Source organism: Xiphophorus hellerii, chromosome 2 (genome assembly GCF_003331165.1).
Source record: "Xiphophorus hellerii strain 12219 chromosome 2, Xiphophorus_hellerii-4.1, whole genome shotgun sequence".
NCBI lineage: Eukaryota > Metazoa > Chordata > Actinopteri > Cyprinodontiformes > Poeciliidae > Xiphophorus > Xiphophorus hellerii.
Window position 1 is genome coordinate 16,554,745 of NC_045673.1, and position 27,100 is coordinate 16,581,844.

At 37.4% G+C, this 27,100-nt stretch overlaps 1 protein-coding gene across 1 annotated transcript; it reads right to left on the reverse strand.

Moving 5' to 3' along the window:
- Nucleotides 1-13: 13 nt before the first annotated feature.
- Nucleotides 14-25,811, reverse strand: LOC116734087 (USP6 N-terminal-like protein). The gene is made up of 14 exons (XM_032585243.1): nt 25,515-25,811; nt 12,594-12,667; nt 12,043-12,128; nt 10,888-10,927; nt 10,716-10,796; nt 10,258-10,365; nt 10,021-10,130; nt 7,653-7,701; nt 5,061-5,181; nt 4,627-4,721; nt 4,417-4,482; nt 4,212-4,311; nt 3,707-3,859; nt 14-2,851 (listed from the first exon to the last, which is right to left on the reverse strand). Exons 2-14 carry the CDS (start codon nt 12,657-12,659, stop codon nt 1,440-1,442), a joined length of 2,487 nt encoding a protein of 828 aa, XP_032441134.1. The 5' UTR covers nt 12,660-12,667; nt 25,515-25,811; the 3' UTR covers nt 14-1,439.
- Nucleotides 25,812-27,100: the final 1,289 nt, after the last annotated feature.

Below are 27,100 nucleotides of genomic sequence, written 5' to 3' on the forward strand. Positions count from 1 at the left end.
ACAACAAGACATGTATAGTTAATCTCTTTATAAAACTCAAGTAGTTGCCATAAATGCAGGTATGCTTTGGTCTTAGCCTCAGTTATTATAATGACAAAATTCCTTAAATGAGCAGTGATGTGTAATATGCGATGACATTCAACAACAAAGCTCCAATACTCTGTCATGCCAAACATATGAATGCCAAAAACAGTACTTTATAGTGAGGCAATGCAAACACAGACCAAAGTCTTAAGCAGAAGACTTTGATAGAAAAACAAAGCTGCAACAGCTGCTAAGTATAAAAAAAACCCGTGACGTTTGGACTCAAAATAGTATAACTTAATATTTGACTACGCTCAGCCTCCATGTCTAAATATTACTTTTTCTTTTTAAATAAATAAATGACACACACACACACACACAAACTACAGCTTTTTTCCTTTGAATTACACACTGAACTCTCCCATGTTACTTGTATTCAAACTCGCTTTCTAAAAATTAACATAACACTGACCGGCAATAAAAAAGCTTGACTTTGGGGTGTGTGTTTTGTTTTCTGACCACTAGATGGAGCCATCTTCAAATGTGTCAACTTCTACTGAAAAGCCAACGGCCTGTGCCAATGTATTACATTTGGTCCCCAACGTTAATATATACTGTACATAACATATACATAGTGTATCCTTGCTGTAAAAACATATATATATATAAGAGCTTTCTTCCCCAAGCCCCCAAAATGAGTTTTGTAACATGTTTTATTCATAATAGAGCCTCAGAGTACCCACTGCAACCTCCCAGAGAAAGAATCTGAAATGCCATCATGTCTAAAATACTTTGGTCTGTATTTACATTTGTCATTTATTGCACCATCCTTGCTGCTGATGATGTTTACAACTTTAAGGAAACTGTAGTTTTATTAGCACTCCATGAATACACTCTGGTTTAGTAGAAACCCCACGTTAAGCTACACTAGGCTAATGACATTTTCTCCTTTTGTTTGACCAATGGAAGATTTGTGAGCCTGCTCACACTTTACTATAAACTCCAGCTGAATACTTTGACTGATTGATGGTGTTAACTGGTAGCCCTTTTGTTAGAGTTGTTGTACTAAGTACTCCATGTTAAGACTAAGACACCTTTTTGGAACAAAATTAACCTAGCTAGAGGTGTAAGAATGGTGATGTGTACAGCTGTGATGAGATCACTACTCTTCTGTTCAAAAGGAAAATCAAATTTTTTCTTATGACTAACTGAGGGGCAGTCACACTTCTTGACATCAGTGTGACTGATGGAAGTTTCCATTAGAAACATGGTACAATTTTCACAGAAGTGGGTACAATAGCTGGACATGAAAAATGCAATATCACACATGCACGCAGAAATATTTGACAAACTACTGGTCCTTTTATCTTTACAACAGCTTTGAAAATCAATTAGATGAATTATCCACTGCCCAATCAAAAAGTCACTGATTTGGGAAGCTTTTGTCCAACAGGAGGCGTCCTACAGAAGTTTGGACTGGACTGTACCCCTGCCATACCCACCGGTGACTGTCCTGAGGACCTGGAGTGAGCTGGGGGAGATCCTGTGTATAGCAAAGGTGCAGGGAAGGCAGAATGGTCTCTGGGGGCTCTGGAGAAATTCTTAGAGTAAACAGGTGATGAGGACCTGTTTGGGTCTGAGCAGAGAGCAGAGGTGGACTGAAATGGGGTGAGTTTGTCTGCAAAGCTGGGTGGTGGAGGAGGGATGATGGAATCATCCACCCAGCTGGTGTCTCCTTTATATTCTGGCTCTTGAGGCAACTTAGGGAGGGCACACATCACAGGCGGAACAGGAGAGGGGGAAGGAGGAATGAAGAGAGGAGGTGGGGGAACGGGGAAGAAGGTAGGGTCATAGGCTCTGTCAGTAGCATGTTTGGAGTTGCTGTGAATGCAGGGGAATTCCTCAGGAGTAGAGGCAAGCAGTCTTTCCACAAAGCGATCATCGTCATCAGCTTCAGAGAGATTATCATACTGAGATGTATTGGAGGGCCTCCTGTCACCCATGGACCCAGGAACATAAAGGGAAACTGGGAACTTTGTTGGTTTTGAGGGTGGGACTCTGGGAGATGATGAGGAGGGTGACGTGTAAACAAAGTGAGAGGAAGATTTTGTAGAAGTAATTTTATTTGTGAAGTTGTGCGGGGAATGTTTTGGACTTGGTTTCGGTGATGGCTTCAGTGGAACGACCAGCGGTGATGCTGACCGAGGGGAAGGAGAGTGACGATGCAGGTCTGGATGAGTCCCAGGTCCCAGGCAGGGGGATTCCCGGCCCAGAGACCTTTGGTCAATCTGCTCAGGGTAAAACAAAGGTGGAGGTGGTAGGTCAGGAAGATCCATGAGTTCCTCCTCCATTTGCATAGTCACAGCATCCAAAGGAGAGGGTTCATAGGGGGGAGGCCAATCCATGGACTCCACCTGAGACTCTATGTCAGTTGTCTGGTTCTCATGTTTTCTATACTCTTGGCAAACCTCTGGGGATGAAGTCTTCATATCTCTACCCAAACCTATGGCAGTTGATGGTTTGTTTTCTTTTGGAGGTACTGGAGGTGATTTACAATGCCTCAGGGAAGAAGGTGTTCCCTGTGTGGGGACAGCTGCTGCAGACATTGAAAATGTGTTTGCTCCAGAGAGGCTCATTGAATTCTGGAGTTCAGAGGGAGAAGGAATCTGATGATTGGTGGTTGCATCTGTTTTCTGGGTCTCCATTATAGGCTTGCTGTTGGTCTGCAGGTTTATTTTGACCTCCGGATGCAAGTTAGGCTGCAGCGGCACAAGGACAACTGGTCTCTCCTGACCCAGAGGCTTCTTTGGGAGCTCATCTGACTTAGCTAAAAAGAAGAAAGAGACAACAGGCATGAGAAAGGAAACAGAAAAATACAGTGCTTCTTGAGAATCATATTTTGTCACATTATCCTCAGTGTACTTTTAATAGGTATTTTATTCGCTAGAGCAATACAAAATAATTGCAAAGTGGAAATAAAAATATATGTGGTTTTCAAAATGTTTACATATAAAAATACAAAAAATCAGTGATGCATTTTTATTAACCATATTTTATCTTGATACACCTAAATAAAATCCAGTGCAAGCAATTACCCTCAGAAGTCACAGAAGTCACATAGAGTTCACCTCTATGTTGGAAATAATTGTTGCAAATTATTGTCTGCATAAATACTGATGTTCTGTGAAGGCCTCACAGAACATCAGTAGAATATTTGGAGAACATTTATTGAACAACATATCAGAGCACTGTCCAGTCCATTTTTTGAAAATCAAGATTTTTGGGGAGACTATAAACCCATTATGACATGGCTGTCCAACTAACCTGACAGGCCAGGAAACCAGATCATTAAGCACAGAATCAGCCTAGAGGCTCATGGGAACTCTGGAGGAGATCCAGAGCTGAGGTGAAAGAATTAAGTTTCACGGCAATCCACAAGGTTGACAAACACTGAATAATTTTCTAGATAAATAAATCGGCAGGTGTAAGTAAGTAAAATTCTGTGGCAAGATTTTACTTATTTATTTATTTTACTTTGTGATACTAATTTAGAAATGTTTTATCTTTTCTGTTACTTCACAACAGCCAAAGCAGCACTGTTGCTTTGGCTGCATCACTTTGTTTATCAGACAAAGTGATGCATGAGACTTAAGAACATGAAGACAATAAAACACTGTTGCACCTGGAGGAGGTCGATCCAACTTTTTACCGCGCAGGTCTGACATCGCCGTCTGTAGCTGTTCTACCACCAGATCATCCAACAGGAGGAACGAATCCGCCAGCTGCTCCTGGAGAAACTCCCTTAAGTCCTCTAGCTGGAACTTCATGAGGCGTTCTGATTAAACACAAAATATTGATGTAAATATAGCTAAATTAATCTATCTAATAATGTTTTATTCCTAGTGTGGGGTAAATTAAAGATAAAAATACTTGTTGACAATTCAACCATCTATTTAAATGGAAGAAATCAACCAATATACTGCTCATCTGTGCATCCAATGAAAAGTCTGCTTTTGATTCTTCTCCACAGCAATGGGCCACTTGTGTTATGCAAGGAGGCTTGTCTTGTAATCCACACAATAACACTCAGAAATCAGACAAGATGCTGTTAAGCCCAGATACAGCAGTAACTCCCTCAGCACAGCACATAAAGACAAAGATAAAACATACATGAGCTTCTCACTCACTTTTGTGTAACTTGAGGATTGTATAAGCCATGGCGGTTAATATCTTATCTCCTTCCAATATGTAGATGTCCCATAAGCGGAGGGTGAGGGTGAATGGTGTCTGTTATGGAAATGGCAGAGTGGGAAAAATGGAATAAATAATTAAAAACAACAACAATTCAGACGGTTCATGTTTGAAAAGCTGAAAAAACCTCCAAATACTGACTCTGTCGATAAAGCACTGGAGAAACCATTTGGTGGAGTAAATCCCTGTCGTCATCTGCTCCTTGTCCTGTGGGGACACAAATCAACATGAAACTGAGTCTCAGAGTAAATGTTCCAACAGAACTTGTTATAAATCTCAGTTTTCAAACCAGCCGAACATCATGATGAAGCCACCGAGCTTAAACATCAGTCAGACACGCATGCAACTCACCAGGTGTTTCTTCAGCTTAGGCAGCATTGTGGAGAGGATGAGTTCATGATGAGTCTGGAAACGTTGCAACTTGGGAAATCCAGGAATGAAAAATCCTACAACATAGGAATAAAACTGACTGTAAGTGATAATACGGTGTGCAGTGATGACCGCAGCATTAACACTGCTGTGAAAAAGTATTTTCCACAAAACATTTCTTTAATTTTTGATTTTTTGTAACACTCAAATGCTTAAATCAAACACACTTTTCCACCAGACAAACATAACCCGAATAAAAACGTGCAGTTTTCACAAGAAGATTAATTCTTTAATCTGTAAATTAAAGAAATCTGCACTGAGGGTGATTTTGGCCACTGCCAAAGATAGTTAAAAGAGAGAAAAAAAACCATTGGCCAGCCTTTTATTTTTGTACATCTGTGTACAAATTATTGTACCGTGCATGGAGTGCTTGCTGTCAGTAAGGAGCTGGGATAAAGCCCAGAAGGCATCTTCCTCGTTTAGGTACATGAGTAGAATTGCAGCGATCTGACTCATCCCCTGGCAGTAGCTAACCTCCTGGAACAAAAACAGCAGAGCAAAGTGTTTAAGTCAAACAGAGTGGACAAATGAGAGGGACTCATCATTATTTAATAAAGCACATTTATATAGGTCAAAATATAACGGCTAGATAGCACCTGAAAGTCTGATGTAACTGTATAAACAAACTGAATAGCTCTACTTAATTTTTAAACAACAATTTACAGTGAAAATTTTCAAATATTTACAGTGATACACATGCATTTTCAGTATTATGTTTTCCTGTTGAATTACCACTAAGCTGACATCAGAATGATTCACTGATTTACATGGAACAAGCCCTTGGCATTGGCAAACACAGTCACGCACATGGTATCTGTCCATATTAAGGAGGATTTGCTTTGCAGATAGAAATAGAAGCCCAAAATGTATCCTTTCAAGGCCAAACGGTAAGTATAATTAGGGTTAAAGAGAGGTTAAACTGCACATTCCCTACATTTTTCTCTACCAGCACATATGTGAAAAAGTCAAACATCCTCCTCTCTATTTTGCCTTTTCTTTTTCTCTCTTAGCTCTCCCACTGACCCAATTTCTTTTGAGCGTTGTGTGAGAAGAGTGGGAAAGGGAGAAAAAAGGAGCAACGCATGCCCATTTCCTCTGGCTCATGCACCTCTACCACAGAGAAACTGATGAAAAAATCCTCTATCAGAAAAACAGTCCTTTGTGTGGGGTAGTATTTAGACTGCTAGGTAGACAACAGCCATCTTTGTCTAGACAAATGTTAACTCGACCCTCTTAAACACGGGAGTACATTTCTGAACATGTATTAGATGCAGAAATATGAGAGCCTTAAAGTGGATACAAGAAATGTTCAGTCTGGTAGACTTTAGAAATAGTAACACCTATTACATAATTTCCTGTGAAGCTAATAGTAGCTGAATTTACTGGAAGAATATTTCTTCTGTGTCATGAAAAGATACGGTGATCAGATCTTCTAGAATAATCTCTCATAATGGATGAGATAAAATACGCATTTAGCATTTACAGATGAGGATAAATTTGTAGCCCAAGGCTTGTTGCAGTACCATATTGTCACGCAGAGAATTGTAGAGAAGCAAAATCTTTAATTTGAATTATTTTATTCAGTTGGGGGGAGAGAAAAAGTTAAGAAAGAAGTGTTTTATCACTAAGAGGCGACCATGCGTCTTAGTGAAAACCATACATCTCTGAATGGAGCGGGATCGTTCAGCAGAGTTTGAAATAGTATAAACAAGGGGTGGTCACTTGTTTACAAGGTCCAAACAGTTCACGTTCACAGACAGGAAGAGATATGTTAAGACCTAAGTAGTGGGAACACAAATATGGATTTTTATCCAGTCCAGTGGGTAAAAGAAATTAGCCTCTGAATCAGGTCATATTTCTACACCAAAGGGAAATAGAAATCTATGGATTATTAATGAGTTTAAATCAAAGTATAACTATAAAAAAATACTTCAATTTCTTTGAAAGACATTGTAAAGGGAATTAATATTTGTGGCACCAGTAAATTTGTCAAAACCCATAAACATAGAATTAATTTTTCTCTATTTTTTGTTTTAGTTTGTGATCATGCTACTGCTGTAAAATTTTACTTATTTCAAGGCTTTATACATCTTAGAACAGGCATGGGAGAAAAGTTGTCAAAATCTATACCTGTCTAAAATAATCTCATTACCAGATATGGGTTTAACGTGGATTTAATAATAGAGCAAAGATAGAAAAGAAACCGATGTAAAATAGGTAAATGGTCTGTATTGTAGAATGTCAATACTGTAAACATACTAATTGAACAATTATCCTGTTTCTGGCTAAGCCCCACACACAAGAAAAACAAGCTCCAAGAATGTGTGACTGCAGAGTTATAATTACCAAATAGATATATTTACATGATAATATTACCTCTAAATCTAACTGATTGGATACTGAATCACTTTGTTCAACAAGACTTCCTTTTTCTTTTTAATATTGGTAATAGCAGGATATTTGATTTCATAGAAATACAGTAACTTGAGTTTACGATGACAAATTAGGATGGTGAACATTATTGGATCATTATTGGATTATTGGTTTGAAGCATAGATTATTTATTAAAGAATAGTTTTTCCTTGAAAATGAAAACAAGAGCAATGTCATTATTATCTCATTTCAGTTATATAAACCAAACTCTTTATAAGAGTTTGGTTTAATTAAGTACGTAGATGAATAGTTGCTGGTGGTCGGACTGATAAATTCTGATGGAGCAGATTCAGGTTAAACCACACTCATAAATAAATGCTCCAAATACAGAGCAAGAACAGATGGGTCTATAATGCTTAGCCAGCTCTACCGAAACTGAAAAGACACCAATGCCACTGATGGACTTGTGGTTGGTGCTCCACCGATGTGTTACTTTCAAATGCAAGGCTAGTGCACGCAAAAGAAAAACATAACAACTCTTGGTTTACACATTTAGATTGTCAGAAAACACTTACCGTGTTGTAGACAGAGTAAGCGGCCAGTACGTGAAACAGTGCCTGCTGCCTGGAGAGGGAACAGAAAAAAAAAACCTGTTTAAACAAGGATGTGGTTCCTGAGACATAATCATGAGAGCAGTGAAACTCACAGGAATATTGTCCAGAGGGATCATATAAAGACTGTTTTAAGTGCTCTCTATGTTAATGCTAGCAGGTCTTTTATGTTACATATATACAGTATGTATGTTAGTTCATATTACTACTACTACTGTTTGTGTGTTCTTATATTAACAAGTTCAGTTGCTTTTGGTGACGAGCAATTTTCAAGTCTTGCAACACATTCTCGTCTGAATTTGGGTCTGGACTTTGACCACTCAGCTCTGGCCCTGTGTGTTGGGTTGTTGTTCTGCTGGCTGTTGAGTTTCCCGCTAAAGTCATTTCATTTTCAGCCTCTCACTGATTTTTTTTCCCAGATAATTGCCCTGCACCTATTCATCTTCAAATCTACTCCCCCAGTTGGAGAAAAGCGTTTCTACAGCATGATGCTGCCACCACCACAACCATCTTATATGTGGGGATTTTACAGTATGTTCAGGTAATGTTACTTTTTTTTTCCCAGCCAGACACTACATTTTGAGTGTAGGGCAAAATGTTCTGTTTTGGTCTCCTCTAACCGGAGCAACTTCTTCCACATGTTTGTTATTTTTATTCATATAATTTCTCAGAAACTACAAACAGAACTTCTATGGTTTTCTGTCAATAGTACATTTCTTCTCACCACTTGTCCATCAAAGGCAGCTTTGTGGAAACCACAAGTACTAGTTCTTGTCCTGTCAACAGATTCTCCCACATGAGCTATGTATCTCTCCAACCATCCCTGAGCTAGCATGGGCCTCCTGTCTGCTTCTTTGATTAATCTTCCTGCCCTGCCCATCAGTATAGGTGGATAGGTCATGCCTTGGTAGGTTTGCAGTTGTGCCATCCTCTTTATTTACAGATAATGGATTGAATGGTTCTCAGTCACATGTTTAAAGATTGGGATTTTGTGTTTATAACCTCACAAAACGTCCCTACAACCTTATCACTGACCTGTATTGTGTGGCCTGTCTAATGAGACGTCTCAGGTCTCATTAGAAGAGCTGCAATTATACTGAAACTAAAAAAATATTGGGCTCTTTTTCATAATTAGGTGATAGTGCAGGAGGCAATTTTTTTTTTCCAGGGATACTTGAATAAAGGAAGTTGAACATGCCATTTCCTTTTACATTCCAATTATATTATACTTTTTTTCCTTAAAATCTTAATCAAACAAACTGAAGATTGTGATTGATGTTTAAAAATGAGGAAACAATAAGAGGGATAAACAATTTCGCAAAACTCTAGACTCTTGAATCTTCAATCAAGCCTTTCTGACTCAAGCATTTTGTGGTGTGCATCATGTCGGATTACATCTTGAGACTCAAAAGCTTTACAGTCGGCACAAAGCACCCATTGTTTGCACATGTGAATGTGTTTGTGAGTGAGGGCAGAGGGGGGCATTAAGAAAAACATAATGTAAATGTAAAGAGGATGTTTCCCCTGTAGGCCTCAATGACAAATACATGTCCAGTGTCAGAGACAGGAAAGGAGCTTTAAATAGCTGTCAGTGTCTCAGTGTCTGTGAGACAGCTGTTGACTCGCAGGGAAGGAGTGGGTAGTCAGGCAGGATGAAGCAGTGTTTTGGTCTGTTTAGGACTTAGCAGCTTTGAATTCAAGGGGAAGTACATTACAAAGGAAAAGATGAGAGCACTCTTCTACAATCAGAGATACAAAAAGTGGCTTCTGCAACTGCCTCTAATTAAAAAAATAAAATAATAATAATAACAGAAAAATATAAAGTTTTGAATAGGTCTCTGAATTGGTGTGAAATCTGTCACTGTTTGCTGCAGGAGTATTTTTGCACATGTGCCTTTGTACCGGTGCACATTCTGTGTGAGCGCCATTTCCTGTGGGGCTTTGTGCGCTGACAGGAAGGCTAATAAAATGCTGAGAGAAGGAAACCACCACTCTGTTTTTTTTGTAACTGCGTAGTGTGCTTTATACTTTAGGCCAGAGGTCACACCCTGCAGGAATCCCACTTGGGGCAAATCAAAAAACATGTGAGATGTCAGAAAACAACAATGCACAGCAGCTGACATGGAAACAAAAGGAAGTCCTGAAAGTTTTTCATCAATATTTACATAAAACACCCAAAACATTATGTCAAAAATAATATTGTCTACAAGTAGATGTTTGGATTGAGCCAAAGATAGGAAGGAAGTTAAAATTATTAAAATTATATTGAAAAATGCTGTAAACAATAAAGTGAATAATAACTAGAAAACTGAAATGCAAATGAAGAACTCACTTCACTCCAAAGCGGTCCATGAACATGATGTGGTTCCTGAATGTTCTGTTGACGTCCAGATCTATCTGCTTGATCTCTGTTGAGAAGTTTCGAGCCTGCTGCTTCATTTTCTGGACCACAGAAGATTTTTCCACAATACCATCCATCAGTTGTTAAAATCTAAACTTTCTTGAAAGTGTATTTAAACACTACCAACTATTGTCCTTGTAATAATAATTTTAAAAAAACAACACATACCTCATATTTTCCCGGATTGTCTTGTTTGACTCTTTCGATCTCCAAAAGCAAGGCCCACGCTTGGCCTCTCAGCTGCAGAGGAATGCCTTTATACACACGCTTCGCCAGCTGAAATACACAATATGTAACAATATGCAATCAATCTTCACCACAGCAATCACAGGAGAAAGGCACAGATTCATGTATATTCCACTTCCAAATCTCAAAGGTTAAGAACTTTTGCTTGTAGTCATTTTTCTTTTGTGGCTGACCACAGAAAACAGGGAAAAGATGGTGGCGGTGGGTGGGTGGTAAATAAGAAAATGAGCAACGCTATAAAAGGTAATGGAAAATAGATTATATAAAGGCATGGAAATTAAACATCCCATAGCAGAATGAAAAAAATATTGATGCTCAATTTTGCATCACAATGCTAAATTGAGATGGCATGCTGGTATCTCATGGGAGCCGCTCTTAACCTTTTCACTGTTCTTGTATTTGTCCCATTTCTTCACCATCTTCAGCCATTTCTCCACTCGCTCCAACTCCTGTTGCTTTTGCTGAAAAGGCAAAACATAGAACATCATAAGTGCTCAATGCATGAGTGAGAGGGCAAAAATGTATTACATGAGCAGTAAAGAAAGTCCCTACCTTCTCTTCAAGTGCAGTGGGTGTCGGCAGTTCTTCCTCACTGGAGCAGAAATACATGTGTATCAGTGATGTAATTATTCGCTTTAAATAGTTATGATGAAGTGAAAAATTCACAAAACAGAAAGTTGTAAAAAAGCAGATACACTCTTCATACACAGGAATTTTGTGATTATACTGATGCATTTGAATTACTGTTTTTTTTAGACAATAATGATATACGTGGTCTTTTTTTATTAATTGTTTAAATTTAGCACTAACTTTAATCTACAAACTGGACTAAATTAAACAAACAATGAAATAAAATTTCAAATATATTAATAGATCATTGATAATGTATGGTTAAAAGTCTCACATAGAAAATGTTACATTGCTTTTTGTACCAATCAACAAATAATAAAATTTTGATTGATAAAGTTATCACCATCTAGCTTTCCACTGCAAAACCAGCTTTGATTTTCATTTGGGATCAATATCCTGTTTATTGTCTGAGATTTCACTGTCTGGCTGTTTATGTGGGAGAAAGTTGAAGAAATTAAAGCTAGTCCCAGCATTTCATTCTACTTTGTGCAGGACACCAGAACCAGTTGCAGAAAGATATCCCTACAGTCTAATGCTACTACCACCATGACTGACACGTGGTGTTCCTAAGATCAACAGCTTCCTAAACATAATTTTTTACCTTCCGTCAAATATCGTGTTTGTTATTTTCTCTTCTGCCCAAGGTTCTATGTGGTTAACTACAAGTTTTAATCAATCTTGATGGCAGCAAAAATCCAGTCAGAATTTTGCTAAAAGTTTTTTGATGGTTACAAAATTCATGTGGTTTCACTGCAAAAAAAATGAAGAGACGTTTAACCAAATTCCTGGGCAGATATGTACATGTATGCATATTTCGTCTTGTGTGGGCATAATCTTAACCTTTTGATCATAGGAAATTCTGAATAAATTAAAACTTGAAAATTCTTGTTGTTCTTTTTTTTAACTCTTTAAAGTTGCTAGTTGCATAATCGTTCCCCAGGAAAAGCAACAATTCCAAGTCATTAAGAGCCGGAAAGCAGTTAAATTTATACTACTAATGAGTAGACAGAAACATCTCACTCATGGATTTCACATTATGAAATAAAATGACAACAACCCAGTTTTAAAGTTACTTACTGCAGGAAGCCGAAGCGGTCAGTGACTTTATAGATGCTAAAGTCAGCGTCCTCCCATGGGTTAATGCTGACGCCCTCTTGCCTGCCCTAAAAAAACAAAACACATGTAGTCCAGATTGAGAAGATTAGGACATGCTGCTTTGTCACTAAATGTTTACCTTTAACCCATTTTATTTCAGCTTACGGTTTATATACAAGGAAAGCAATCTGAAACAAATTCACCTTTTTTAATGGCACCAAAGTTTAGGGATTCATTGTAGATTATAATCCCAGTGAAGATAGTTGACATAAAGCCTGATATTTTTGAGATTCTAAAGAAAATCCAGCCATTAAATTTGAAGACTGACATCATATCATTCTGATTCAATACGAAGTGGTTGGTGATTTCACTGTCACTCTAAAAGAAACCTCATTTGTAATTTCCTAGTGAAATATTTTCCAATATTGATTTATAAACCACACATCCAAATGCATCATCTGTTGCATTTGTACAAAAGATACAATTGTAGGCCACCCTTATCATAAGACATCATAAGATGGACATCAACTTACCTTGTCATATTTACTGATAATTTCTGCCCGTTCTTCTGCTATCAATACATCTATATCCTTCTTCATGTCAAAATCTAGAAGCAGGCAGAAAAACAAGGTCTCAGTTAATGCAATTGACATCCAAATATGAAAAGAACAATTTTTCTTATAGAGCAAACTTAATTGTTTTCAGAAGTCGTTTTGATATTAAGGCAAGTAAATAGAATAATCCTACAAAAAGGTGTACAGCATGATGAATATAGCTGATAAAATTCATATATTATCATACTGTGCTCTTTATGCACTACTGATGGATAAGATCCTTTGGAGATATTGTCACTATTATATATCTATTTCATTATCAGGAAGCACTTGACGCCTACTGAATTAGCATCAGATCTTACGAATCACATTACTAACAAAGAAACTGCCTTTGGTTCCGCTTGAAAAAAAGAATATGGAACAAAAACCCACACTTAATTTTCAAGGAGGGCTAACAGAAACAACAATTAGAATGTATAATTAACTGGTATCTCCAGTTAATTGTAATTCATAAATTATGAATTCATAATTTTGAGTCAATTATGAATCAAAAATATTTCCAGAGAAACTCATCTAAATTTAAAAGCGTGCAAAGTACAGCATGTGTCCTTTGAAACAGTAACTTTGAACAGTAAAGGCTGAGCTACAGGACCACAAGATCTTCATTCAACAAGATCTTGGATGAACATTCAACTTTCCAGCTAGTACATTATCTTGTGCTTTGCAAAAGTATTATAATTCTTGAATTGTTCTTTGTCACAAGCTTCTGTGTATTATGTCAGCATTTCATATGGCAGGCCAACACAAAGTAATGAAGAATTGTAAAAACGATACATGAATATTTTTCTTTTAAAAGCATAACTTTTGAAAAACATGCATTTGCAATCAATTGCCTTGATTCTGAGACTCCCAAATAAAATGTAGTGTGTTTAGTGCATGTCAGACTTTGGCAGTTATGTTTTAATTTTTTATTTGTGATGTATATCTTAAAAACATTGTAGCCGTTCTCCTCTGCTTCCCATTTTCTGTAGTACTTTGTGTGAAATGACAGTGAAATAGTTTGTCATTTGTGACAAAATGTGAAAATGGTCAAGGTGTATGTGTGCTTGTGAATGGTACAGTGCATACGGTCTTTAAGTGTGAAGTGATAAACTCTGAACATCGGTTTGTTGATAGAACAGTTTATGATATCAAGGTATTTTTAGGAATGCACACTAGTCTTTCAAAAGAATGTCGATGTGTTTGGTCATGATAACAGACGTATAGGAATCATTATGTCTCCGTTTTGATATGGTTATAAAAGCAGAAGATAATGTCCTGTTTGAAAAGTTTTAAAACCAGTTCCTTTTGTAAACTGTTAAATGTTTCATCTTATTTATCTGACATGTGTATAAACTGAAACATTTAATCTGTTACAACACAGAGTAACTTGCGATGTGGAATATTTCTAAACAGGTTTTCAACTCTGTCTCCCCTCTTTGCAGAAGTATGGTGTAAAACTGCAAAAATAATCTTCCTAAGTTTCATCATACTGTTATGCGGTCAAGCAGTTTTCAGGAAGCAGTGCTTAAATTTACTTGATACAAATAGAGAAAGTATACCCATAGTAACCAATGACTTTACAGAGAATGTAAGGGTCTGATAGCAAGCTATTCACATAAGGTGTGAAACAGACTAACCTATCAATAGTTTGTATCATACACATATGTAGTTGTGTGCACACGCACACAGTAACACTAATATTAATTCACGCAGCCCATTGTATGCAACAAAAACTGGCATGATTATGAAGAAAGATGATGCCGTAGCACAAAGAGAAATATATATTCAAATATAAACAAAAGATCCTCCTTTATTTATTTATTTTTTTTAATCTGAAGTCTGGCCTCACTCTCTAGCTTTCAATGACTGTGTGCTTCAGTAAAGTGGTTTCAGAGTGAGAGTGGGCTTGTGGTTTATTTAGTCAATCAGCATTTAAAAGTCATGTTTGGATAAGAAAAACACAAATTCTTTCCATGCCTCCAAAACATATTGGAAGATAAAAGACTCTACACGAACATGTAGAGTCTTGGACATTCTTCCTCTTTTTAGTGCAACGACTATAGATGATTAAGAATCAGCTAAAGAACTTCCACCAACGCTGATACTCATTTTAGGCAAAAAAACAAAAGAAAAAACTAAACATATGTGCAGGAAACCTATTTTCTACATAGGCAGGAAAACACCAAAACCATGTAAGCAAAAATTACAGCTAATCAGATATACTTTAGAACTCCTCCTAACTTTGTGGGGGAGAATGGTGTTTGTTTTAAAGAATCATAAAGAGTCTAAAAATGAGTGCATGACAACAAATGGTATACCCTGAGGAACACCGTTGATGACGCTGGATCGAGGCAAACATCATGCAGTGTGCGCCATGCCAAAAGGCGGCAGATGGGAGAGCAGTTGTTTCCTCAAACAATAACCTTTTCTTTTTCCACTGACATAGTTCAAGGCCTTTTTGTTTCAATTTGAAAAAACTTAAAATGCGACAGAAATTAAAAAAACAAGACAAACACACTTTTGTCAAAAATAGGTTTATGTTTTCTTGTAATATGTTGTTTATATACAACTATAACATGCTATCAGTACTGTTAGTTTTCAGCTGTTGAGAGGAAGTGCTAAAATATAGCACCTAACTACTGTAAGCATTGTTTTTGGTTTTTCTTAAAGAGCACCTTTTTCAAAGCTGCAACTCTCTGCTGTTAAAACATCAGAGTCTTTTCTCTTCACAGGTGGTCACTGCATGCCAAGAATTTATCAGATGCACTCAGCTGCTTTATGTTTTTTTCTTTTCTTACAACTTCCCTTTTCATATTTATCTCAGCTCTGATTCTCACACTTTCAGTATACCTTCAGGGGTCTGTAAACCCTGAAAACAGTCTGAGGAGATACCACTGACCTGACAATAACCTCGTCTATTTTGAGAGATTCAGCTGAACAGTCCAATATGTTGGGTAAAGTGTTAATAAAAAAAAAATAATAAAAAAAAACATTTTCCTGGGTTTTAATATTCATTTGTTATGTTGCTACACATGAACAGCATATTTAAGCAAAGTTCCACCCTAACACATGATTCAGCTACTAATTAAGCTCCTTTTTATTGATGCAAACTAGATAAATTACCATAAAAGGTCTGCTGTTTTTTTTTTTTACTTAGGTAGTGGACGCGTACTTCCTGTGCTGAGTCTCCTGAACGCTGATACTATTGTGTTAGGAAGAAAGGAAACCAGTGGCTGCCACTCCTTCAATAACAGGTTTAGTAAGAACAATAATGGGACAACAAACTGGGTTATCCTACTGGTAAAGCCTTTTTCTGGCCAATGGCAGACTTTGCTTTTAAAACACAAGTCATGGTCACTTCACATGAAATTTACCACACATAGTCTAAATATTAGAAAAGATTAAACAAACAAATGAAAGCAAATGGTTGACAGGAAGCTGAGAAGTTCACAGACTTGGGGCTGAGGGGCAACAAATACCGAACCACCAGCAGGATGGGGTGTCTAAAGCAAAATTGTGTGGATAGAGGACAGAGTGTTTGAATGCTTATAGATAATAAACATACAATGAGAGAAAGGTTTTTTCACAGAGCAAACATTTTGCCAACTTGTTTGTTGATAGGACAAGCTGCCTTGAGCCTCATGCTGTTGTGACATCATTTCCTGTTATGACATAGAGCTCTAAACTGAGCTTGCGTATATAAGCTCTCAGTGCCTCGTTGCAACCACAAACAGCTTGCAAAGCATTCTGAATCACACTCAGCTAATCACAGGGTTGTAGAAAGAGGGGCGGCAGTCAAGACTTCCTTTACCGATTTATCAACAAAATTTCCTCTCCACGTTTTGCACACTGCGCGTTAAAAGCATCACGAAAGAAGTCAGAGGTAAAACAAACAAACAAAGAAACAAAAAAATCAGTTGGTAAAAACATGGGTGGGTAAAATAAATAAGATAAAAATGCAATTAAACTGTAAACGGATAACAAAATTGTAATTAATTATCTTGTCTAACATAAAACTTATTTTGTAAACCAACTTAAATGCAAAACACATCACTAGCTGTCCTGAAAAAAAAATTGATGTGCTTTTTCTGGTCATATTTTAACTTTTTTGTCATCTGTCTTTTGTTCTTTAATCAGTCTTGATCTGTATGGAATCCGATTTGAGGATGAGGATTATACAACAGCACGAGAAGAATGAAAGCCTGAGATTAGAAAGAGTCTGGAAACAGTCAGAAAACTGTGGGGCTATGGAAAAACTCAGGACAAGAGCTGTGCTGTACAGTAAGGTGTGTATATTCACATGTGCTCAGTGTGTGCTTTAGAGGGCGAAACCCAGTTTCCTGACGCCTTCACCACACCTCAGGGTGTGGTGAAGGCAGAAGGATGTTAATCTAACGTGACTCTTCTTTACCAAGTACGGTAGGTAGTTGTTGCATTAAAACCTCAAAAGATTAGTTTATGGATTACCGAATTCAGATTAAATCTTAATTCAGGCTGTTTGACTAGCACTCAAAAGCTAACCCCAAAATGTTGATTGCATGACTCGGAGGAGGGCAGACGCTTAGGACTTCTTACCACAGGATGAGTAGAAAATTGTACAGAAGCCAAAGAACACTGACTCAGACCAAACAAGCTGCGGATATGTAGTCAGGCAACACACAAACCCTTATTGGATGATTCTCTTATCTCTATAGTACAATCGGCATAATCTGTGACTAATGTTAACTCACTTGGGATTGACAACCTTAAGAACATGTGCAGTGAGGAGACTCTTAATGGCTTTTGATTTCATTACACGTAAAATGCTTCAGATCTACTAAAAATTACAGATAAACAGGGACAATAAAAAAACTGTTTTGATTTATTAAGAAAAAAAGCTACCCAGGTTTAAGGAGCAATTAATTTTCACAGGTCCAGTTTGGGTTGGAAAATGTTCGCTCCATAAGTGAAATGATCACTTTAAAGCTGCAATTTGTATTTTCCCAGATTATACTCATTTGATATTAAATTTTAAATCATTCAGCCTGTCAAAAAAGAGACATGTGAGTGAGTAAATACTTTTTTAGCATTTAAGTTACATAAACTATGTCAACTTATGACAAGTCACATGCATTCTGTCAGCTTGCATTTGTAGGACTAAGGTACTTTTTATGTTATAAAAACCCACCCACATCAAATCTGGGTTTATTGGACTTTTTACGCTGGTTAGTATAGAACCCTTTCATATTATTAAGAAATAAAAATGCCTTCCAATGCAGCATATGGTTTTATCCTCATCATGACATTAGCTTAATGCTGAGCTTCATGGTGGTAAACACCACTCAAATCATTCCATTTGAAAGAAGAAAGCTAACAAGCTGCCACATGACTTCAATTTCCACATGAAGAGGTTTCTGGTCCCAGATGGCTTCAGAGCTCTAGATTTGTAATGGGAGTCAGACGTACAAAGTGTCCATTAAAGTGAACTTGTGTTCAGCCCAAACCAAAAATAAAAGAGAAGAGAGCAGCAAGAGAGCGCTAGCATCACAGGGAGGTGATGTTTCTATTTTTAGCAAGTAGTAAAGAAATGTAAGTAATGGAGTTCCTATCCAAAGTCCATATAATTTCACACTTACTCTCACAATCAAGGCCACCCTCACCACATTTTTTGTTGAATTTTCTTTCACCACATTAACATGTTCTGGCATTTTATAAGATCCACGTAATTAAAAGGAAGCCCCTTCAAAAACCATGAATTACCAAGTCACCCCACAGCAAATCAAAGCAAGCTCTCACAGGATGTTCTTTAGAGGAAGGTTTTGGAATAAGATTCTCAGAAACTAGCACAGTCTCCAGTGTGCTGTTTCTGAGAATTTTCTTTAAGTTCAATATGCTTAAAGAACATATTGGTTCAAAGTATTTGTGCTCTTGAAAATTTTATGTCACAACCACAAACTAAGACGTATCATATTACATTCAAATTTTATGTGATAGACGAACACAAAGAGTTCCAAAACTACGTCCTAAGCTTTGAACATCTCACAGTGCATTGTTAAATTGTTCTCTGCAAACTGAAAAGAGGATGGCAGTCCATTTAAACTAACTGGTAAAAATCAAGAATGGGGCTTGTGGTAACTCTGGAGGAGCTTCAGAAATACAGAGATCTGGTAGAGGAATCTACTGACAGTGGTATGAGTGATGTACACCCCAGATCTTCCCTTTATGGATTACTGGCTAGTAGAAACCTGTAAGAAGCAAATTTTTCAGTTTGTAACAAGCAATGTAGAGTAAATATATAGAACCACGTGCTCTGAACAGGTATAAACTGTCCCCCACTGTGAAACATGGCAGTTGAGGAGTCATGCTATTGGGGTGTTTAATTGTTTGGAAGAAAAATGGTTATCCTAGAACAGGATTTTGAAAAAAAAAATCTTAAAATATTTAAAACTCACGCCAATATCTTATTTAACAAAACTAAAACCATTATATGTTGCATAAAAAGCGTTACAGTTTGCTCTTGTCTCTATTTTTATGATGCTTGAGGACTGCGCAATAAACATTTAGTGTAAAAGTGACACTACCATCAGCCTTCTTCAGACAAAACAATCGAAGCCTCTCCTGAGCAGACATGTTTCTTCTTAGTGACGGTGTGACAGTGAAGACCTGCTTGCCTTACCCCTGGGTTCCTCAAAGTACTTTCTCATACAGTCTGTTGACTCACAACAAAGCAGAACAAACTGTACATGAACTTAATCTTCTTTCTACAAAAACTGAAGCAAACTGTGCTACAATAGGAAATAGAAGTTGATATTTAAAAATGCAATTATAATACTCTGTTGGATCAATGACATAAAATACTACTTCTGGGAATTTTTAGAGACAAACACAGTACAGGGGAATGTGGAGTCTTCCTGTACTGTTTATGCATAGAAAATAGAAAGAACACATGAACTATGCAGACATCCAGAGCAAGGCAACTTGGGAATGGCACAGGACTCAGAATAACTGTGTTCCCAAGGGGGTTTCTGTCCAGCCTGATGCTCTATTCTTATTTTCCCAATGCTTTTTGACTTAAATAGCTAAAAAACAAAAATTCCCCAGTAATAATACCTACATTCAAGCACCAAAACCTTTTTTTTTTACATTAGCAAAAGGGAAAAAACATGCTGGAGGCAGAGGAAGTTGGGTTACCCCACCTTGCATCTGACCCAACCTTAAAGCAGTTTCCAGTTGAAGAAAATGAAGGTGGGGAAGTCTATTTATAATAACAGAAAGGTTAAGATGTTTGATTATAATGGGCCAATCAGGGAAAGCCTTGCCTTCTGGAGCAGCAGGACGCTTGGAAAGTGTGGTATGAAGAGGACAGAAATGTCAAGGGAACAGTAATCATAAACACACAAAACCACCGGACCCTGTTGGGAAAGCCACATTCTCATAACTGGATCTTCTCACTGGCATGAATGCAGTCATAACATAAGCATTGAGACCATAAGAAAAAACTTTTATCCAATTAATACAAGAAGTACACAATGTACTTTATTTGCAACATACATCACAGCTTGTTTTTTTATTTACAGACAAACTGTTCTCTTCAGACCTGATTTATCATTCAAATTTTCAGTAAATCACAAAATAAGAAATAAAGTTCATATTCTATGTGCATAAGATATCAAAGTGGAATAACAGTGCAACTTTTACACACGGGAAAAATAATTCAATAAATCCCAAAGCGAACAATGTAAGCTACCCAACTACAGTCTTTAACTACTTGAGTTAAAGGCCAATCATAAATGACAAACTGTTTTGTGAGTTTGGATAGAATTTATGTTTAAAAGAACAAAAGTAGACATCTGAAGTACTTGCAAAGGAAAAAGCCGTAAACGGGAGGGAATGTGTAGCTTCCTTAACAACAGAAGGAGATTGAGTGTTTGGAGCAAAAACTAAGTCAAAGTGGCATGTAAAAAAGAGACAAAGTGACCTGACATGATCATAACATGAATGGGAAATTCCAAGATAACCAAATATAGCCTTTACAGAAATGCCAAAGAATGCTTGGTCTACAACTATTATCCCATGGAGCTATCACTCATTTCTTAAGAGATGGTGACAACTCACATTCTAAAACAGTGTGACATCAACAACCCCAGTGATAAGTAGCTGGAAATAGCTATATGTAATGGAAACCAAAGAATCACAGGACAAATTTACTCCGTTCTGTACAACGCAGGCCAATTTATTGCAATGCAGAACAACCAGTAAGCATCGCTAGCTGAATTCTAAGTAGGGAACACAGCAGATATGTGAAAAAAGTTGCTCTGATCAGATAAGGTCAAAATGTGGTAGTTTTAGCATACATTCAAAACACTATGTGCAGCAGAAAATAAACACTACGTACCGCTTCAAACACATCATTCACACTCTGAAACTTGGTAGTGACATCCTGATCTGGAGCTGTTTATCTGAAATAGGGAGATGGAATCTAGTCAGAGTTGGTGGGAAAATGGATCATAGAACTAAATACAAAGAAATCCTGGAAGACTTGTTAGAGGCTGCAAAAATCAGCTTTCTGCAGGACAATGACCAGTAGCAAACAGGCAAAGCCACAGTTGGATGGTTCAGACCAAAGCACCTTCACATCTAAGAGGGGTCAAAAGACTGGTCAAAAGTGCACTGGTAAATCAAGTTGAGAATTTGGTGCAAAACTTGAAATTTGATGGTTGACTGGTGTTCTCCATCCAATCTCATTGGCACTGAACAAATTTGCAAAGAAGCATGTTTAAAGATTTGGGAACTGGTTAGAGACATCCCCAAAAGATCTGCACCAACTGCAATAAAAGCTGGTTTTGGAATCCAAATCCACAACATAATTTTCTGATTTCTCTGAGCAGAAAACAGCTTCATATTTTCTCTCATTTCACACTTATGCAAAACTTTGTATCAGAAAATACACTAAAGGTTGTGATTGCAATGTGACAAAATGTGAAAAATTCCAAGGGGTATAAAGGCTTTTGCAAAGCACCATGAATTTTGATGACTCTGAAAGACCTTTGCCTGCTTTGAGCTGGCATGTCTTCCTGTTGGCAACCACAAAGTCTGCTTTCAGCAAACTGACCCAATAAAGAAAAAGTGCAATTTCACAGCAGAGACTTTAATCAGCAGAAATCATGACAAAATTTAAGCCTGATATACTGTTCAACACTCCCAGTACAAATGTGTTGCTCAATTAATTTTTATGCTGACACTGGAAAAACATATTTTTAGTAAAATGATGAATAATGAAGATATTGCCTAGCAACAAGCAGTATTGACAGATCAGAGTTGGTAAAATGTTCATTTTTATCTGGAGTAACACACATGCAGATTTAACTTAGAGAATCTAAGTAGGTGTGAGTTTAACTGTTTGTCTCTAACAAGAAGTCGTGTAATAGCCCGTGTGGTCCAGCATATGCAAATAATTATTTTCCAGTGAGTAGAAAAGTCCCAAGTCCTTTTTAAAACATCTGAAGAGTCCAGACTAATATGCTAAAATTTTTGAGCCACAAAGCAAGAATAATGCCTGTTTTTATAGTTGGCTTAAAGCATCACCATTTGGTGCATTTTGGGAGACTGGTACATTTGTAGCCCTTTGACGTCCATCATAAAGCCTCCATTCAAGCAGAGAAAAAGGCTATTGTTGCCTTCCTTGTGAAATAATATTATCACATGTGAATACAATGTATGCTACTGACTGAAGGCTTTTGGCCGAACCAGAAAAGGAAGAAGAAAAAAAACTATCCATTCCTACTGACTCGTTATTAGTTAACAACTTATTTATAGCTTAATTAAAATGCACTTCTGGTTCTTGCTTCCACAGCAGCTCTCTGTGCTTAAATGCTTTTACACAAAGTCAGAGAGTAAAGCTGACTTTGACTAAGAGTAATGAAAATTCAATTATAGATTCTAGCTTGAAAAAAAAGTTTGATAAAGAGACTAATATTGCCAGAAGCTTATTCACAAGTAAATAATAAGATCACATGCTCTGCCTCGGATGTGACTTCAGCTGGTAAAAGAGCGGATTTGTCAGATCATTGTCTAACAACAAAGTTTTATACTTCTTGAAGTCACACAGCTCTATTCCAACTCAAAGCTAAAGGTTTTCAGTAGATTTTAAGAAGAAAGAAAACAAAACTTTGAATGCTTAACTGCTTTTTTGTTGTTGTTGTCCACGACTAAAGCTCACAAGCACTAGCACTTTTCTCCCTAAAGCAGTTCTGACCCAACGAGACATGGACTTCACCAGAGCCCTGTTGGTGTGCTGTAGAATCTGGCACCAAGATGTTAGCAGCAGATCTTTTAAGTCCTGCAAGTTGTGACGTGAGGCAGTCATGGATCGGATTTGTTCATCCAGCCCATCTCACATATACTTGACTGGATTAAGATTTGTGGAATCTGGAGGCCAAGTAAACGGCTAAAACTTCTAGTTTCTGAACCTTTTTAATTTTTTTTGCTTTGAGGCAGAATGCATTGATCTATTGATCTATCTATTGAAATAGACTACTGCGTATATGCCACTAGACATCAACAGTAGCTAGTTCATTCAAGGTGACACCTCAAAATATCCAAACTGATAAGGCATCTTATGGCAAATTTGTGCCGAAGTCCAACACATATTTCATCTGTGACACTCAGAAACAACCATTGCCAAGTTCCAATCCACACATCATGTGGATCCCTGATGCTGGCTTCATTTGTGAAAAATAACATCTGTACAGAACATGGCTGGCTTGAATGGTTGAGGAGTTTCTGTACGCTTGAAAATAACCATGTGGTATTGTGATGCCAGTAAGTCAAATTCATTTAGAATCTTAAAACAGTTTCACTTTATTAAGTTGGCAAATAAGTTCATAGCTAACAAACTGTATGACTGAATTTATGCTGAGAATGGTTAAAATCTGGGGGGGTTGAAATTTGATCAGAGTGTGACATTGTGTTACAAACAATCTTTGTCATTCTGTTTTTGCGGAAACATGACTGAGTGATCTCTCTAAGCAGCAAACTATCTTTGATCATTTATCTCCGGTAACCTTGTCAACAAGAATTTAGCCAGTTAGGAGAACGTAAACGGCTCATGAACACTGAATTTATACGCCTTGTACCTTGGAAAACGTTCATCCTTGTAAGTATTTATGTGTTTGGAATACACTTAGACTTGTTTTTTCTTTATTTGATTAAATGTAGAGCAGCAACTTCGTGTATAGCATTAAGATTGGCTAGCAATGTATTTTTCTTTCTGTTTTAGTTACAGAAACGTTTTGAGTGTTGCATTGAAGCTGCAGTATGTAACTTTAATTTTTTTTTAAATATGGTTTTTACACATTTGTTAAAACTGTCACAATGTCGTGTCAGTATGGGACAGATAATCTGTGAAAAATGAATTCTGCTCCCCTATCTTCTCCCAGTCAATGACAGTAATACACCACCAACCAATCAAAGCGAGGAGGAGGATCTTAGTACTGTCAATCAGGCTTGTGTACACACTGCTCATATCCTCCCACTTGGTCTCTGCTGCCATAGCTCCTTCCCAATAGCAGAGCCTGCCAGCATGGTCACCCGTGAAGGTGTATAAATGAAGGCGTATAAACAGTTTTCCTGGAATGGAAAGTTGTTTCTCTGCCATTAGTACATTGAGTAACATCTGCATGACCGTGACTCACAGAGCTAAGACCTTCTACCTGGCTCAGTGGCTCTGACTGGTTGTTTTTGACCAGGAACTGTGCATTTCTGCTGATGGCAACAGAAGCACTGGGAGGAAGTGTAAGAGCTTGAGATTTTATTTATTTATGTTACATAATATTGGTCTCATACTTTCCTGTCATCATAGTAGCAGGAAAGTACTTTAACAAATATGTAAAAGTCCATTTTTTTTAGTTGAAGTTACATACTGCAGCTTTAAGATGCATATTACTGGTTACTGATTATTTAAGAAAGTTGCTATCTAATGTGGCAAATTAGGGGAAAAAATTACATTTACTCCAAGATAAAACTCTGTCTTGATAAAAGCAATGTTTGGAACCTTCAGAGCCTTATAGATGAGAGGTGAAATGTCTTTAGAAACTAAAAATGGAAAGCGGAGTTGCCTTAAACACTTATAATTGACTGTAAAAGACAACAGGCATGTGATGGTAAAGGAAAGCTGCATCCTGGTGGAGACTCTTCACCCAGACTGTAGCCTCCCCCACCCCACATTTAACACTCTTGAGATGGCCTGCTTTACCCTTTCAAAGAAGACCACACATGGCATGTGACACACTCACCAGTCACTGGCCTACTTCTGATTGCTGGAGAATCTGTCTCTGTAATCCTTCTTATTCAAAGGCCTAAAAGCATGTTTACTTTTGGTATTTAATCCATGTGAAGATGTGAAGTTATGCTTCCTGATTTCACAATACTGAGAGCAGTGCGTATTGACTGAGTTTTGAGAATAACGTGCCAGCATACGGCCTACACATTTATCTTCTTTCCTCACCACAGTGAACTCGGTATTTTGACCCGCTGGAAAGCCCAAAGACAGTGTTGCAGAATCAGAAATTCCCCTGGAGAAGCCCTTATTCATAGCTCCCACCGCAGAGAGAAAATTACGATATCCGTCTACACTTAAATTCAATAGTAACAGTTTATAGAAAAAAAACATTTATAATAGATTACATTGGCAGGGGCTATACACGTGTGATCAGTCGCTGCATTCTCTCTAAACTGATTTATTTACTTGTTGGGAAATAACTGAGCAAACATGACAGGTCCATATTAGGAAATTAGTCTCTTGAGCTCTCAAACGGCGCTTCTAGCTCCAACAATTTCAAAACTCACAACGTGCAAACATCCACCGTCGCCACTGCTTACCTTTAGGAGTGACTTTTCCTCTGCTCGTCTGTACCTACAGGAAGAAACTAAATCCTCTATTCTCATTCTCTCCCCTCGCTGTCAAAGGGGAGCCGTCACACAGATGTTGTCGCAGAGATAAAAGCTTCTCCCCCGGCTCTGTGTGCGGACAAGCTTCGCTGAAAATCGATGCAGGTCAAAGGGACCGAGTCACCCTGCTCCCCTGCCAAACTCTGAACAAGCCGCGAGGCGAAGCGCGAGCTGGATGCAGCTGTCTGACAAAACGGCTGAACAGCGACAGCGGCGCGAGGGGCGTGTCTCGCGGACCCGAGAATGGAGCTCTGAGCGTGGGTTTCGTGTTTGCTTTGCAGGAACTGACCCGAGCCGCGGTAGGTTGTGACTTATGCGTTCGACTCAAAAAAGGAGAAAAAGAAAACAAAACAGAAAGAAGTTGAATTGAAATTGCATCAGTTTGCCTATTGTTTGTTTCTTCTCCAACCAATTTAATACGAGTGGCGGTGAAATATTTACATACTTGTTTTTGTGACATTTAAACATGTGCTGTTATGTTGAAATGCATAACTTACAACGTGCAATATGTTCTATGTCTACATATAACATAGAACGTTTTCAATGTTCTATGTTAAACACATATATGTTTTAAATTTTTACTGAAAAATAAATGAAATAATGAATTATCTTCCCTAGAGGAAGTTATTTGTCGCCATCTGCTGGTCAAACAGTAGTGATACATGTTGTGTTGACTTAACATTCACCAAAATTCAGGAATGAGAAATTGTGTTGATGTCAACATAATTTAAACAGTAATTCATTATACAACTGTTCCTTTTCTATTGGATGACCTGGATTCTTTGAATATTTAACAAATAATTTGTACTTGCTTCTTAAATCATCATTTTGCCAGTGCAGACTGGATTTGGGTTTTGGCATTTGTTTTGCAGTGGAAGTGACTTTTCTTTTTTTTTTTTTTTTACAGTGAAAATGCTTTATACTGAAAGGAACATGTTTTGTAAAAAAAAAAAAAGAAAGAAAGAAAGAACCACTTATGTGTTTGTTTTGTTTTCGACAATCCTGAAGCTATAAAAATTGAAATAAATCCATGTGGTAATATACAATTCTGGTGTTAAGAGGGTTTAAATGTGCTATGTTATCATGGCAATATTAAACAATATTCCAATAAGCCAAGAAAATATTTTACATTCATACATATCAATTTTATTTTTAAAAATATGCATTTCTTTAAAAATGTATCTTCTTTATTACAAAATGTTAAACCAATAATGGTATTTTACAAAATGTTCCCTGACCTGGGAAAGCTTTGGGAAGTCTGGCCCTCCGTACTTAGGCCACTAGCTCTGTGACCAACTCCCCAATGGATGGATGGCTGATAAAGTCGTTGGACCTTTGTGACTTACTGTAAAATCAGAATGAAAGTCAAACACAGTGTTGATTAAAAGACAAACCTTTTATGTTTTATCTGGCATTTTCCATCGTAATATTTTATTTTGTTAGCAAAAAGTTCATCCTAAAAAATTGCCACAAACTATGCTGGAGAGGAAACAGCTAATGTGGAAAAATGAACTTTG

Bases quoted from the DNA above. Each gene is read 5' to 3' on its own strand.
- LOC116734087 (XM_032585243.1), bottom strand. From the start codon at position 12,659: ATGAAGAAGGATATAGATGTATTGATAGCAGAAGAACGGGCAGAAATT. The intron at 10,797-10,887 runs GTAGGGACTTTC...TTGCCTTTTCAG, and splicing joins CCACTGCACTTGAAGAGAAG to CAAAAGCAACAGGAGTTGGA. The intron at 10,131-10,257 runs GTATGTGTTGTT...TCTGTGGTCCAG, and splicing joins ACAATCCGGGAAAATATGAG to AAAATGAAGCAGCAGGCTCG.